This window comes from Triturus cristatus, chromosome 10 (assembly GCF_964204655.1).
Source record: "Triturus cristatus chromosome 10, aTriCri1.1, whole genome shotgun sequence".
Taxonomy (NCBI): domain Eukaryota; kingdom Metazoa; phylum Chordata; class Amphibia; order Caudata; family Salamandridae; genus Triturus; species Triturus cristatus.
Window position 1 is genome coordinate 459,273,836 of NC_140593.1, and position 16,747 is coordinate 459,290,582.

General features: G+C 44.8%; 1 protein-coding gene across 8 annotated transcripts in view; it reads right to left on the reverse strand.

Moving 5' to 3' along the window:
* PARD3 (par-3 family cell polarity regulator) overlaps nucleotides 1–16,747 on the reverse strand; it is a 1,320,414-nt gene that overhangs the window by 790,981 nt on the left and 512,686 nt on the right. For all 8 annotated transcript variants that reach the window (XM_085631870.1, XM_085631866.1, XM_085631868.1 and 5 more), the window contains exon 4: nucleotides 4,795–4,973. In XM_085631870.1, the coding sequence (XP_085487996.1) occupies nucleotides 4,795–4,973 (179 nt within the window). The remainder of the gene's footprint in view (nucleotides 1–4,794; nucleotides 4,974–16,747) is intronic.

Below are 16,747 nucleotides of genomic sequence, written 5' to 3' on the forward strand. Positions count from 1 at the left end.
GGGGCCGGTTTTGTTACTCAGCAGTGCTTCACGCTTGGGGTCTCCAGCCTCCCCTCCCCCCGGTGAGAGTCGGTACAACAAAATTGCCAGGGCTGCAATGGGTTCCCAGTCCGGCCCTGGTTTCTTATGCTTCTGCACAGGAATTGGTTAGCAGGACAATCATCGACTTAAAACAGAAGACACTCACAGCAGGTCATTCTGGAGAACTAAGCACTGTACGGTCAAGGATGGCACAGAACATACATTTCCAAGGAAAGCTTCTTCGAATGTAATTGAACAATTTATATCAACTGCATTAACCGCCTACAGCCACAAGGGGAAAAGCTGCATGCCAGGCCAGATTCGACTGCCCAGTACACGTGCTTTGATTTGCTTTCCGAGGCTTTTACGTGTGCCACCTTAAATGCACAACTAAACGAATGGAAAAAACAGGACAAGATGAGCTTCTGACACAAGACATTGGTCAATCAGAGATCTCTGCGGCAGCTGATATGAAATTCTCATGTGCAGGGAGCCCTACAGAGTCACTTGATGCCCTGGACATTGTGCAGCGTATGGGAGCTGTTCTTCTAGAGAGGCAGAGATGCCTAGGTGTGCAGGCGCACCGTTATCCATCAGAGCCTGGCTATGCAAGAAATGTGTAAAGCGACAAGTTTGCCATTTCCCGTAGGTTCAGTTTTTTTCAGCACCTTGCACTGCATTCACTTTGGTTGCGCATCAGTGGTCTAAAATAATCAGGCATGTTTAGCAAACTTCAGCAACTTTAGATTTTTTTAAAGAAAAAAACACCTTTAGTGAAAAAAATACAAGTGAATTACACTTTGATAAAATATTTGTAGTAGATATTGTTTAGAACAAACAGCCACAAAGCCCAAAAAGGCTTCGACTTAATTTAGTGCGGCAATTCAGCCCTATAGGAAGGAGTATGGTTGAGTCTGTAGTTAGACTGGTTCCAAAGTGGACCATTCCGTCTCGAAAATTCTAGCCTCCTTAAACCCACATAACCACTTTATTGACTCACTCCCCTCCAACTGCTTAGCCGCCGCCTCTCAATCTATCATTCCTAGTTGGGCGGCAATAATCAACGCCTCCCTCCATCTGGGGTAGATACCCGACTCTCTATAAGCCGGTCAAGTCAACCGCATCTTACAAAAACCTACTCTGAACCCTGCCTCCCCTGACAACTTTAGACCTATATCCAATATCCCACTCCTTGCCAAAGTTCTGGAGAAATGTGTGCAACAGCAATTGAGCCAACACATCACCAACTTCCACCTGCTAGACGACTTCCAATTTGGATTCAGGCCTGGGCAAAGCACTGAAACCATCATTCTCCACATCATGGATGAGGCCCTCCAAGTCCTTGACCAAGGCAAAACCTGTCTCCTAATCCTCTTAGACCCATCCTTGGCTTTCGATACGGTCAACCACGAAAAAATCCTAGAACGCATCAAACTCAGGATGGGACTGGGTGGCGCAGTTCTTGAACGGTTTAGGTCCTTCCTACAGAACCGCTCTCAGAGATTCCTAATCAACGGCAACTTGTCCGCTCCCTCTCCGATCACGGTCGGAGTCCCCAAGGATCAACCCTGTCCCCTACCCACCCTCTTTAATCTTTACCTTGAACCGCTAGCAGAAGTACTACGCACCGGCAATATCTACTACCACTAGTATGCCGACGACACCCAGATCTACAACAAAATCTCTTCTCCTGAGTAGATCTTTTCCCTGAATGAGACCTTGAAGTTGTCTGTCCAATGGCTCACCTCAAACCAGCTCAAACTTAACGCACAAAAAACAGAATTTCTTCTAATCACCCCACCCAAAAACAATCCCGACATTCAGGAATGGACTAAAGCGATCACAGCTTTAAACTGCCCACCGACCATAGTCGACTCTGCCAAATCCCTTGGAATAACTCTAGACTGCAGTTTGAATATGCGTGGTCACATCAACTCGATGGCCAAAACCGCCAGATTTCACCTGAGCTATCTAAGAAAATTGAAACCATTCCTCGACGCTCCAGACCTCAAAATGGCAGTCCAGGCACTAGTCCTCTCCAGACTCAAGTATGGATGCTCTACTCTCTCGGTCCTCCCCAAGATCTCCCTGGCCCACTTAAAAGCCTGCCTTATCGCTGCCGCCAGACTCCTAACAGGCTCAAAGAAATTCAACCACATTTCACCACACCTGAAAGCTCTGAACTGGTTTCCTCTCAAGGCCAGAATCCAACTTAAACTGGCTTGTATCACTCACAAGGCTCTATACACTAAACCCCCTGCATTTCTCGCCCAGAAACTTGTGGTATCTGGAGGAGCCAGAAACTCCCGGTCCACCAGAGACCTCCTGCTCTAGCCTCCGTGCTTGTGAAAGAAAAAAACTTACAATCGGGCTTCCTCGGGGGCTGCACCAAGAATATGGAACTCACTCCTGCCCGCCATCAGAAGAATTCTGTATCAGGCATGCTTTAAAAGGGAGGCCAAAACCTTCCCATTGGGCAAATTCCTTTCCTAAGTCCTGCACTGCATTCACTTTAGCGACTTGTTTTATACCCAATTACGGCCACACCTTGGATTAACCGGATGATACCCACCCGACACCTGCGGGCATCCCAACTTAGACTCTTGGACCTCCCGCTCTTGTAAAATGTATATACTTGTTTTTATCCCAAATGTTCCCACCCCCTTCCTAAGTTCCTGTTATACAAATGTAATCCTGTGAAGCGCTCTGATAACCTAATGGGTCAAGTTCGCACTCTATAAAACACAAAAATAAAAATAAAATACAAAATATGCAAATTCTGCAGACCCCAACATATGAAGTCCATTATATATTCCATACAAGGATGATAGCTGCATCTACATTGAGCCCATAAAGAATAATAACACTGCAGTGCTGCTTTCAAGGGTTTCACCTTCAGTTCTTTAGTGGACCAGTTATCATTTAAAAAAAAGATGAATTTATCATAATGTTCAAGGACTTATGTGAAAGTTCCTGTTTCAGCTACTTGTAACAACTTTACATGATATATTAGTATTTTAAAGAAACAAAAGAGATGTTATATGTACCACTGCCTGCAAACACCTTTTCAAAGAGCCAACGGGCCAGAGATGCCTTTTAAGGTAAGAGTGTGGCACTCAACTAGAATCCAAGTGCAGGTCCATTGCAGATAGTCTCCCCAAAAAACTATCAGATAACTTTTTTTTTTTTTAAAGTCATACGTATAAAAGGTGTTACACATGTAATGCCTGTGTACTCTTGATGTCTGCACAAAAATGTATTGCCACAGTTCAGTGTCTTTCCAGCTCCCCAGCTGCTCAACCATTCGTCAGCCTGCGCACTCTCAGTGGCATAGCAGGGGGGAGGGGGGGGGGGGGGAAGGTTCCACCCTGGGCGGCATGATTTTTGGGTGCGGCGGCCTCCCACCGCTCTTACCTGCAGTCTCGGGCCCCTCCCCACCCCCACACTTCAACCGGCCGCTGCGGGCGGCAAAAGAACCAGAGATCTCGTCAGCACCCCCCCCCCCCCTGCTCTTTACTCCGGCCGTGCGGGCAGCAAAATCATGGACCGTCACAGGCGGTCATAGGGCTAGCTACGCCACTGCGTGCTCCATCCATGCTTGTTCAAAGTCCCTGGATTGGTTGTGTGTCCTGCAAAGACTGCACAGTTCTCAAAGATGTTTATCTGTGCTGCAACCACTCTCTGTATGTGACGGAAGCTTGCTCTGCGTCTCCACATGCTGTAACGCGAGTACGTGTGAGGCTTACACTGCTGCTGACTATGCTGTACTTGTTTGAATTAAGTTAGGAAATATTGTGCTGCTGCACATACAGTAACTGGTGTGTACTTGAAGCTTGGACTACTAAGGTGTCTGCTGTACCCATTGTGTGTATGTCAGGGAACCTTGTGCTGCTATCCTTGCTGTAGCATGTGTGAGTGTGTGTGAAGCTTGTACTGCTACTGTCTCCACTGTACATCTTGTGCGCATTCAAAACGCTTGCACAGCTGCGATCCTCACTGTGCTTTTGCGTTTCACTATGAAGGAAAAACAACAGGTTGTGTCAATGGTTGTAGTTAACTGCCCCGATATGAGGCTCTAGGGAGATTATGTCTGAGATAATCCCCTGAGCACCTCTGCACTCAATAGACTTACCACATAAAATAACATTCATGAAATGTTACACGAAGAGAAGAGCGGACCTTAAAGTAACCTTATCAGAAATTAATTGGCTTCCCCACATCTTTCTAAGACATTACTGCCTTGTTCAAGAGATTGATTTAAGTATACCTCCAGGCAAGCCAGTACCATTTTATGTTTCATCTGGGGTCATTAAAACTAGTGGGTGACGCTCCTCCACCATAACAGAGGAGCCGCCCCTGCGAGTGATCTACAGTGCTTGCAAATGGCAGAAGTGCATTACTGAGTTCTGTAATAACAAATCAATACAATCCTGCTAGATATCCCTCGATGAACGAGTCAGAAACAGCATAAAACTAAAATTCTCAGCTGGCGGAGCTTCAACCAACAGACAGCCCCAGAAGTACAATCAGAAACCAGGGACTGGCTGAAAATCATGAAATGTGAGATTCGTGTCAAGATCTAAGCCTTATAGCTTGGGCAACACGTGGCACATGGAAAATGCCCAGGCATCAGATGAGCAATCCAGTCTGCTCGTTAGTGGAAACCTTTCACGAGTTGATGTATTTGATGCAAGTCTCTGAAGCGGAAGAAACCATTGCCCCCGCGGATGAAATGGTACCTTTTCAACTGTTAGACCACACAGACATACATACCTTCCTTTCGAGGCTGCCAGGACCTCCGGAATGGCTCTTTTTATGGAAGCCTGGCGTGGTGGACCATCGTGAGGGATTCTTGCGTGACGTCTCTTCGGCTGTAAAATTTGATTCGCTGTTGGAGGTCGGTAAACCAATCAACGCAGGGTCACTACTTCGACGCACGTGCAGTGGCATATCTTAAAGACAAAGGACGGCACAAATTAGCTGTTTCGCAAGGACCTTTCTTAAACATATCACAGTGCATTTTCAACCTAGCTAGCAATTCTTAAAGCCTAGGACAGATGGCATTGTTTTTTACATACAAAAAAGAGACAACATGTGGAATTCATTACTACAGATGGACCTATAACTGGCACCGCCCTTGAAAGAAGCCAAGACGCTCATAGAAGATTTCTACCTCTGGACCTAACCAGGGACAGGTTCCTTCCATTATTATTCACACTCATTCGTGGGCCTCAAAACGTTTTAGAAACTGAGACTGGCGAGTAAATGTGTACAATTTTAAATGTAATAAGAAAAGAGCACATTGGAAAAACTGTTAATGAAGCAGACGAGAAATAAGGCAGAAAAACTTGTATCTAATTGAGCAATGATTAACATTTAAAGATCGTCTACCATGGAGATAAAAATGTATGTAACGCTATGGAAATTGGCATTTTTTACTACACAATGCATGGTACAGCATATATATCTTCAGAGCATGAATTTAAAGGCCAGCGGTGATTTCTGTGGTTGGTAAACAAACAGCGACTCAACCTGTAGTTAGTATAACTAGAACTCGCACTTGCTGTGATTAGATCAACTAGTCCTGGAGTTTCAGAGGCTGAGTAGGGCAGTTTTATCAAATTGCATTCATCGAGTTTCCTGCACAATACTGAAATGTTAAAGGTGACCCCCCTGCACGCAAAGTATTTCAAGCACTGTACTACACACGGGCGCGCACCCGCTTTCAGACCCCGGCACCTACATATCAATAGTGCAACTTGTGCAGTGGCACCGGGACCAGGCAATCTGCGGGAACCACATCACATCAATTACGAAAGTTGTATTTTTTTTTAACTGTAAAACAAGCGGATTTAAACCCATTTTCCTGGCTTGCTTTAAGTCGCATGGCACCCATACTACGCCACTGCCCAAACCACGTTTTAGAAATGTATACACATTACTGCTGTTAAAACGTGGAATAGAGGTCGGCTCTGCACTGGAAATTAAAACAATTTTTTTTTTAGGTCGAGGACCGTCCGGTCTGCCGAAGGCAGAACCGGAAGTCGGAGATTTAATGTTTTGGAGAAGAGGGGCTTGAACCCGCCCCTCTTCTCCCCTCTTCTCCATTGGCTGGCCTCTTGAATGCTGGCCAGCCATTGGAGAAGAGGTTCGTCACTTCGAACAGGCCCCGTCCTTTTCGGATTCGGGGGCGTTTTTTTTGCAACTTTTCTCATTATGGTTTGCCCGCCCCTTACACGCCCACAAGACAGCATGTCTTCACGCTGCCTACACGCGCCAGTCGGCTCTCTGATTGGTTGGCAACTACCAAATAAGCACTGTGATTGGTGGACCTTGTCAACCAATCAGAGAGCCGACTGGCGCGTGCAGGCAGCATGAGCAACACACGCTGTAGATTCGCGTGGTGCGATGCAGCCATTTTCCCCCCATCGGCTGGCCTCCTCGAAGAGGGCTGCCCTGCACACCGAGGTGAGGGCGGCCGGCAAGCTGGAGCTCGAGAAATCCACCAAGAGGCTCGCGGCCGCTGGAGTCCTCTGCGAGCCGAGAAGGGAGGAGAAGCGGCCTGCTAATGCTCCAGGCCGCGGCACGGAGTGGCTGGGGAGAGGGTGCATCGGAGATCGGCGGGAGCGCTGGACCGCGAGAAGCTGCCTGATCTGCTGTGCACAGTAAGTAAGTCTTTGGCTGGAGATGCACAAATGCAGCTACAACACAATACATCAGTGCTTATTTTATTGGTCACAGATTTTTCATGGCAATCAGATAGTGGGAGGGGAGGTAAGGTAGAAACTGTAAAAGCCTGGCTAAGGGCGGATTAGCAGGGCTGTATTGCCGAGCAAGGGTGTCAGGGGCCCTAATGCAAACAAAGGAAATAGGCCCCTTCGCCCATGTAGATACGAAAACACTGCTAGAATCGGAGTGTTTTGGCCTCTCACGTCCGTGGGCCCCGGTGCCACTGTACCTGATGTACCATAGATAGGTACTCCCCGTGTGTATAAGAACCTAATAGATGTTCATCACAGTTCCTTGAAGATTGCTTGGACCACATCTCAGCTGTCAAATCCCATATCCCAAGGTTGCGTCCTGAAGACAGTTGATTTAGGGTAGATATTTTTTTCCAAGGGAGAACTTCTAAGGCACAGCATTGTTTTTCTTCTTGACTGCTTATTTCTGACTTCCTACTACTCGCAAAGCGAATCAATGCCTTGTCGGGGCAGGGTAGTAAGCGCTATATGTGTGCCAGTGAGAGCTGCGCTGCAAGCCTCATGAGGACGCAATGCAAGTGGCACAGATGATACTGTGCGTCAAAGTTGCATGCTATTGTCTGCGTTTTGTTCGATTTCTATGTTCCGTCGTTTAAGTCATTGTTTTACTCAGTTGCTACACAGCTCGAGTCCAACTTTTATGTGTAGTGCATGTCTTGTGTTTGATTTTCACAATTTGGTCTGGGGGCTGTTTTCAGAGCAGTATAGACCCTGCTTGACCCGTCCATGCCTTCACGACTCCATGCAAGCCACGGCCTCCTGCAGGGGGGGGGGGGGGAGGGGTGGGGTGGTTTGAGCACCTCTGCCGATGTTGTTGTTCAAATAACATGTTGTTTGACCCACCCAAACCGCAGATGACACACAGAGAGGTAGGTGCGCGTTAGAGCGCCTGCTGAGCATCGTCGTCGATGCATTTCTACATTTCTTCCGGGCGCCGTCCGTTCCCTGCCCCACTCCTTACACCCCTTGCCCACCCCCCCATTGTGTTTCTGAGGGATCTCGCACTATATCCAAAGAGCTGTCCTGGGTGTTTGTTTAGAACACACAAAGCCTTTGTTTGCCCTCAGTCTCAGGAGGGCAAGGGGGCGGGACAAGTGGGTGCTAGAATGGATCCGATTTCCAGGTGCTGAGCTGCGATCACACCTTCTCCGGGACTATCACCTGTTGTTTTTCCGATTCCATGTCGCCCTGAACCTCTGACAAAATACCTAGCACAAAAGGTCTGTTTCTCTTATTTTCAGAACTTCATGAAGCCGCTTTAGGCATTGAAGCTAGGGTTACCAGGTGACTCAGGGCTACCGGATGCTCTGTTTCCAGTGCCCAGTTTTCCTTTCCCAAATCATTGCTTTTAGGGGTCAGTCACATTTAACTCAACCAATCCTACAACTCTCAGAATGGAGTCTTTATTGAGGAAAGCGCAGGGCAAAAAACATCCATTCCTCCTTTTCTCCATCCTTCCGTCTCTCCATCCTTCCATCTCTCCATCCTTCCGTCTCTCCATCCTTCCGTCTCTCCATCCTTCCGTCTCTCCATCCTTCCGTCTCTCCATCCTTCCGTCTCTCCATCCTTGTTCCCCCCCCTTGCACTGCAAGAGATGGTATTTACGAACTTCCTGGAGGCCAGAGTCTCTGAACAAAGTCAAAGAAGCCATTAAAAAGTACATTTTTCATGTTACACAAAAGGACCCTGTGATGCCCACCCCCAGAGCAAGCTGATAAAGTGGGGAGGGGGGGGGGGGGGGAATGACACCCCATCGCATGGCAGCCACAATTTGAGCCACTCATGTTCCTTTCCACCTTCGACGTAAAGCACTTTTGTAAAAGCGCTATACAAATTACGGATTATTACTTTGATAAAAACAAAAGGTGCGGTGTGCAACACCTGCTTGTTTTCTGCTCATGGAAAGCAGGTGAGATTGAGCAAATAAGTGAGTTACTTAAGAATTCAAAAATGTGATGCCATGCTATAAAACAAGCACTGATAAAGCCAATAAAACTGCCATTGGCTGCCAAACTTTTGACTTTGTCAATGCATGTTTTGTTTTATCATGGATGATGTTACTATTTTCTGTAGGCCGCATATTGCTCTTGTCTATTGCGTCATTTAAATTGAGCCGCACCCAGGTGTTTATAGCCGGCAGCAATTGGGTTGTAGTTGAAGGCAGTGTGAGTTTTGCTCAGTGAGACAGTATGGTGTTCAGTGGGGGAGACGATGTGGCACTATGGCCAGAGCTACTGAACTTGGAACTGGGGAACCAGGTTCAGCCTTAATAACCAGTCCACTAGACGACTCTCCTGAGAGCACAATCCCGTGCTAGACTTTAGAAGGCTTCGCAAGACCTTAGAAGCGCTGGTGTCTTAGCACCATCAGGTGGACCCTAGCACTGGCAAGTCTGGGTTAACCTTCAAGGTTTGTTCACCACAATCCATACTGAAGTTCACCTCCAGTCTTGCTAGAAGGCCTATGAAGCAGCACAGCCAAGAACAACAGTGACTCTGTCACTGAGGTCACAGGACCCTTGAAAAGGGCCAGCTCTAGGGCAGTGCAACCGGTGTGACCGGGCGCTGACTGTGGGTGGAGACATTATGTTTGCAAGTAAATTAAGGTTTTAAAAGCGCTTGCTGCCTCCTTCCTGGCCTCCAGCAATTTTCGGCAACAATAAAAATGTCAAGATGACTCTGGTGTTTAATGTTCTTCCTAGAGAGAGATCAGAGTTTTGTCTAGTGGAAGTTTTGACTCCTGGAAAGGTAGCACATAGGGTTAATGTGCCTGCAGCAAAGAACATGTACCATGCAGATCACAAAGTGCACATAATGTAAATAGGTCAGTGGGCTACTGCGTGTGTGTGTAGGTGGCTCTGTGGGTGGCTCTATTTGTATGTGGGTTGCTCTATGTGAGTGGCTCTGTGTGTGTGGATGGCTTTGTGTGTGTGACTGTGTGTGGGTGCAAATGCAATAGGTCTCGCATTTGACAGTGATTAAGCTATTGACATTGTAAATAACAATGCCGTTTCTTTAACCCTTTCGGAATTCCCGCCGCAGCGCTAGGGGGGGTTTGGGGGCAGCGCGGTGGCGCGGTGCTCATGACGGAACCGCTCCGTCATGAGCCGCGGTTGAGCTGTGCTCATGACGGAGTGGTTCCGTCATGACTCCGCCCACTGTGCTAATCGCCCGCACAGGCGGGGAATTAGCGCCGCGTGGGCGGCGTGGCCGCCAACGGCCGCAGCATGACGGAACCACTGCGTCATGAGCACACGGCGACCGTGGCTCATGACGGAGCGGTTCCGTCATGAGTGGGGAAGGGGTTAAATGTTTTAAAAACAAAAACATAAACAAAAATAATGTCATGAGCAATGCCAGTAGCTCTAACTTTAACAGTGCCGAGACCGTTGCATTGTAAATGCTTGTTTAGAATTTTGAGTACAATAATAGTATGTTTGTTTATATGAATGTCATTCTGTATCCTGTCCGCTGAAACGGTAACAAACTCTTAAAATGATGCCGAGTATTGTTGTGGGACGGACAGACGGCAGCGATGTACGAGAGCTGACGTGGTAAACGTCGGTGTTTATGCTACTCTGCTATCAGGGGCCTGCAGAAGACGGTCAAACTCTTGAAAGTCCTAATTTGAGGCATTCCTCTATTTAAGCAAAGGACTCTAGAGACACGCAGCAAACCGAACAGGATCATGAACTGACTACAGCATAAGATAGTGGATCAGATGTTTTTCAGAATTAAACTACATTTAAAAAGAGGTAATTTTTTAGGAGAAATACATAACATGCGCTGCCCCTTACTGGAAACTCGTCCCATTTAACTTATTCTTTCTACTGTCCTGCATTTTTCCATTTTGGAATAGAGATCTTTCCTGCTGTTTTAGAGGATTCTGTCACAATGGAGGCCAAAATCAGGAATTAAACCCATCTGAGATGACTCCCCACTGGGGCCGAAATGATGTATGTGGGTATTTCCCTCAGATAATAATTAATATCGGTTTTGGGGCCGAGTTGGACTTCAAGAAAAAAATCATCAAAAGGGTAAGGAGCTGTTCCTCTATGTCACATGTACCTTCTTCATTATATTTTCCTTTGCCTAGTTGCGTCTCAGAACCAGTAACCTAAATGTATTTACTTCTCAATTTATTTGGAGTTTTCATATAGCGCTATTTGTCTTCTTGGATTACTTCATAGCGTTAGGTGAAATACAAAAAATGAGAGTTGGATTCCACATAGTGGGTGGGGGAGGGTTGTTCTGATCTTCTTCTGGTGTTCTTCAATGTACCCGAGAGGTGTGGAGTTTAGTGAAAAGCAAGCTGAAACCGTTCCGTTTTAGGGCTTTTATGAAAAGATTGTACTTTGGTTTAGCTCTGAGTAATGGATTTCTGAACTCTCATTAGGACACAGGGTTTGCCACTGCCAAGCGCAGATTTCTATTGGGCACATAGGGAGTGCCATGGATGTCGATGCACCAAAATTTCTAGGGTAGAAGTGACATAACACAACTTTGGGTCTTTATGACATCACAGGAATTGACTTCATAGGACTTAACTCCGATTCTTCCCAGGAATATTTTAACCCTGATGACCTCATAATAATTGAAATTGTTATATTAACCATGTAATAACTATAGAACTAAAGAGAAAAACAAATGTCCATTTTAGATACCACCTATGTTAGGGATCTTTGAAAACGACGGGGCATAATAATTGCCTTCAATTGTAGGTAGTGAGTAAAGCGAATAAGAGGACCTCTTCTTGAGGAGCTTGGGGGGGAACGTTCTCCCCCTGGGGAAAAAAATGGTTTATTGGTGCATTTTAAAGTACAATTTTCACCTAAATTAACAAAAGCATCATAACCTCTGAAAAGACTCGCATATGAAAAGCCAATAAAAGTTGCCCATCCCCAGGTGTTGACACCATTTATTTTTCAAAATGTGCTACTGATGCCACATTATCCCCCAAAAAATATGCTAGTGCAAGAATGTTATGTTAAAATAATTTCTATAGCGCTCTGTTACCCAGAGGTGTCCTGGCGCTGTGCACTACCCACCTGATATATAAAACTTTAAACAACGTGTAAAGCATAAAGGGGAATAGAAATTGTGAAACAAAATCAGACTTTCTTTCGTTTACTATAGATATGATCTTGAATTATTGTCTCTCTCGGAAGTCCCAGGTGACCACACATACAAATACCATTAGCTACATGCTTTTGCAATCTCGGTAACTTTAGGTCTCACAGTGAGTTCTTATGCAAAGTATATTTCCGCGTTCGAGCACTCGTCATCACGTCCCCATGTGGTCAACAACCTTGTCTAATCCGATTGTGAGAACCTCAAAGGCCTAGTCTAACCCGATTATATTACCTGCAGCACATGCAATTAATTTAAAAACACTAATCTTGAAAAACATTTTGAATGCAATGTTTGCTCGGCAGGAGTGCCCAGACCTTCGCGCCACAAAAACAGCGGAATCAGATCTGTTCTGAAACACCAGGACTCCTGCCTGCTTATCGCTTTATGGATGTCACTTGTCCATTTAAAGTTATAATACCGAGACAATGGGATTGTTTTATTCTCTACATTTTGGGTTAAGGGTTTCAAATCAAACAATTCTTTCTCTGAAAAAACTTCGCTCCAGTTTGTTTTTCTTTACAGTCTCTGCCACCTGCAACCCACTGCAATTTTCACTTGTCTACAACAATTAACCACGATATAATATTTAAATTTTGGTGCTGACATGTTCACTTGCTGAGCGAGCAATCAAACTCCACCAAATGACAAAGTGATGGTGCCAATTTGCAACCCTGATGAAAACCTTTGAAATGTCCCTGTAGGAGTTTGCTTAAATCCATTAAATATGAAATAAAGTAGACCCAAGTTAAATTGCAAGTCTAAGTCCCTCTAAGTGAATGAGAAGAAGAGACAGTTAAGTAGTGCAGATACACTTATATGATCCCTCAACATTAGCCAAGAGTAGTTCTATTGTAATAGCATTTATATAGCACTTAATACCCTGCCGAGGTGTTGGAAGAGCTTTATGGTAGGTAGCACCCTACCACTTAACTGAAGGTTTGCAGTTATTCAAGTGGATATTAATTATTGTTTTATGTTTTTGGGATTAGTCCTAAGTCCTCTACTCTCATGAAACTGTTAACAGGAGTTAAGTGTGATTATTACAGTGAGTCTATGTGCAATGAAATGTGTCATATCTTATGCAACAAGGTGCTTTTAAGGTCGAACCCTACCAGACAGTTGCAAAAGACTGAGGACATTCTGAAAACTGACCTAAGAATGCAGTCCGCCCAATGCTCAGCTTTGGCTTTGTAACTCACATTTGCTTGCTTTCCATTTGCTGCCTTTATGTATTTTGGGCTGTGCACCAGGACCTAGTCCCTCTTGTGGAGCACAGCCTGTTTTCTGTATTCATCCGCGAAGCAGCTGGGTGTTTACTTTTCTTTCTCGGACTTCAAAGTGAGAGTATTTATCTGACAATCTGAGAGTGAGACAAGAAAGGAATGTTTCTAGCACACAACAAAATCTAAAATCTATAAATGAACTGTGCTAATATTTCAGAATATATCAGAATTAGGAAAGCATAAATGAAGCATTTTTTTCTCTAATTCTGAAGTGTGCTGGAAACAAATACTTTAATATGCTCAATCCCAATCAATACACTAAGTGATGCCAATTCCACACATTATCATTTGTACGCTGTATAGTTCTATCAGTACAATTGAATGTCTGTGCAAATGTAATGGTCATTTCAATTGAAAATGTGTTGTCTGTAATGGCAGTGCATTACCACATCATGCATACATCACTAACTTTTAGCGATAATGAACAGCAACCACTCTGGAGTCCAACATGTCTAAAACATATTGGCCAAGGCAATAGCTCTTGCATAGGCAAAAAGTATTGGCTTTGCCAATGCTTGTTTACACATTGAACAGCAAATGTTACAAAAGGTTTCCTAACATGCATTGCGGCACCCATTCCACTGGGACCCATGATCCCTCTGCCCTTCCATTCCATTCTGATGACTGCACCCAACAAGTCACAAAGACTGTATTCTGTGGTGAATGAAGTAGGATACCTTTATTGTTTCATTCTTTTAAAGCCTAGTCTCCTGTTTACCTCATTTTATTTTTTTATCTTGGTGGAAGCATTGGCACACTAGTACTCTTTTGCAAACCTGTCTCTCACAAAAATAGTAAGTTTGGCCCTGGCATTCTTAAAGCACACGTTTCAGGAAAGACTGGCTGCAAATAGGAATAATCCTCTCAAAACATGCAAATTGTAGTTGTGGGTGTGACAAATCAAGTGTTGTTACTTGAGCGAGGTATTTCCTGCAACAACTGCTGAAGCAACTCTTCCAGTGTATTCCTTCTTCCATCTTATTGGCATTGCTGCTGCACTCTGTACAGGCCTTGGAATACTTCTGTAGCAGGCACACCAATCTAGTGTTCGTGTGTGATAAACACGGTGCAGTCCGGAGCAACCAGCGGCCATTGTTTGAAAGTAAGGTCTAAGATAATGGCATCAGGCCATCCAACGTGTGAGCACAAAAAGAACGAGCTACAGAGTGAAACGTCAGCCATCTTAGCACAGAAAACCAACTAACGGTTCTGGCGGACATCTTGAAACGATGGCACCAAAAACGACGCTCAATAGAAACTGTGCGTACTTGATCAGTAAACAAAAAAAGCTCAAGGTTCATTTACCTCAAGTTTCCGAAAATACGAGAACAAATATTTTTTTTTAAATTGGCTTTTGCGCGGATTGGAATGCTTAAATACTGTACTAAAAATATCTTCATAGTTTACATAATTAAATTAGTATTTTGCTTAGGTCGCTTTTGAACAGTAACATTTGCTCATTGAGATATGGCATAACATAGTGAACCGTGGATGTAGTACCCTGTGGCACCGTTTGCAGGGCACTGTGTAATGGATACCACTTTTACCCAGAAACAGAAGTTGAAACATTTCTCGCATTGTAGTTTGAGTTCAGTCTCATGGTTGCCACTGTTCCGTTTTCAGAACCTTGGAGAGCACACTTCACCAAGGGGGTAGCTCCCTGTCCGTATCCAGCCATTCAGAGTCCTACGGGAGAACAGGAACGCCTAGAGGATGCTCTTGGAGCCACGATGCATCACAAGGACTAGATCAACGAGGCAGAGAAACATAGCAGAGCATTGGAAGCCACTAAACAGCATGCAGTGGATGTGTGGTTTAGGAATAACTACTGTAACCCTATACTCACAACGAACAAGTGAGGCAGGGTGGATGTGTGGGATCAGAGAGTGTATGACAACAGAGTGACACAACCTGATGTCACTTCAGTGGGTGATCAGATAAAAAGGTCCAACAGATGTGGTGCAGGGAGCATTAACAAAACAATTGAGACAATCTTTTAAAATATTTTATTAAAGGGAGTGTTGCGAGCTAGTACCTCCATTAGTTTGCATGGATAGACTATCGCTCCTCTCACTTCTATAATGTTCTAAATTTGACAAAAAGGCATGACAGTAACACTTAACGGGATTTCAAGCGCACTGTACACGAGGTTTGGCGACTCCCCGCTAATATTACTTTAGACAATGTAGAGACTCTTGGAAGAAATGTAGAATATATTCTCATTCAAAGCTCATAAGATGTCCTAAAGTCCATGATGATGGGGGTCCTGGTTGTAAGATTTCTAAGAGACCAAACTGACCTTTCAGCAGTGCAACTCCAAAACTATGTCACAATACAAAGGGAAACCTATTGACTTAATCAATGACTGTTCGTAGACAAAGTGCCAGAAGGAATGAGGGAAGGCCGTTTTTAGACTACAGTGGACGGGGCCACAGGAGGATTGCTTAGGATGCTGGAGGCTGATCAAAGGGTTTTCAGGGCTGGAGAGACGGCCTGCCTATCCCCCATGCCAGCCTCGTAGCAGTAGGCGTCACCTGCCAGCAACCCTAACTCTCATCGAGTTGCAGTTCTCCATCCCAAAGAGGCGCCCCTCCCATGGATAGAAATCCGATGGTTTAAGAGGGACAGGAACATAGGCAGATGGTGCACAGCACAAGGCTGCAATAATCTCTTTCATCCTGTTTCTACTGCAATTCTCAAACCACTGCACCTTGGACAGAGCTCTGCACAAGCTCAAAGGCAGATGTTCTAGAAGATCCTTCTGCTGTACTGGTCACTTATTCTGTACCCATGCAGGCCGAAAAGGGAGAGCAGGGAGCGAGACCGAGAGAAGGAGAGAAATGAGGGCAAAAAAGTACAGAGCAAGAACGAGACACAGAAGAAAGGGGTAAGAGAAAGCAACAGCAGGAAAACAAAAAATGATAGGAAAAGAAACTAGGATTGAGCTAGGAAATGGGGCTGAAAAAGCAGAGAAAAGAGAAAACAATAAGAAACATAAAACACACAAAGTTGAAAGATGACAGGAAATACTGCAGAGAACAGAGCACATTACATGAGATATAGAACCTAAAATAATAAAAGAATGACGTGAGAAATCAGATAAAAAAAACCAGCTGGACATGAACATAGGGCAGAAAAAAAAAAAGAACAAGAGCTTGAAAAGAGGGACAAAGGAAAATGAAGTGAAAAAACACAAATATGAAAAGATACCAAAAAAAGTACCAGAACTACAGCGAGTCACTGTATGTTGTGAGATAGAATGTGATATTACCAAACAGAAAACAAACCATTATTATAGGATAATCTTTATCTGTCCACTCAGCCCTCACTTTTCCAAAACAGCCAAGTGAAAGGAGGTACATCAAGGATGATTGCAAGAGCTGATATGGACAGAAGAGGCCCGAGTCTTTAGACAGGTAAGGAATCTAGGCAGATATACAGATAATAAAGTCTGTCTTGAGACATAAGCCAGTGCGGACAATGGCATTTAGTCTTGTTCTGGCTACATTCATGGATGGTAAGTGTTGCACATTCAGGGGTGATCTGTACA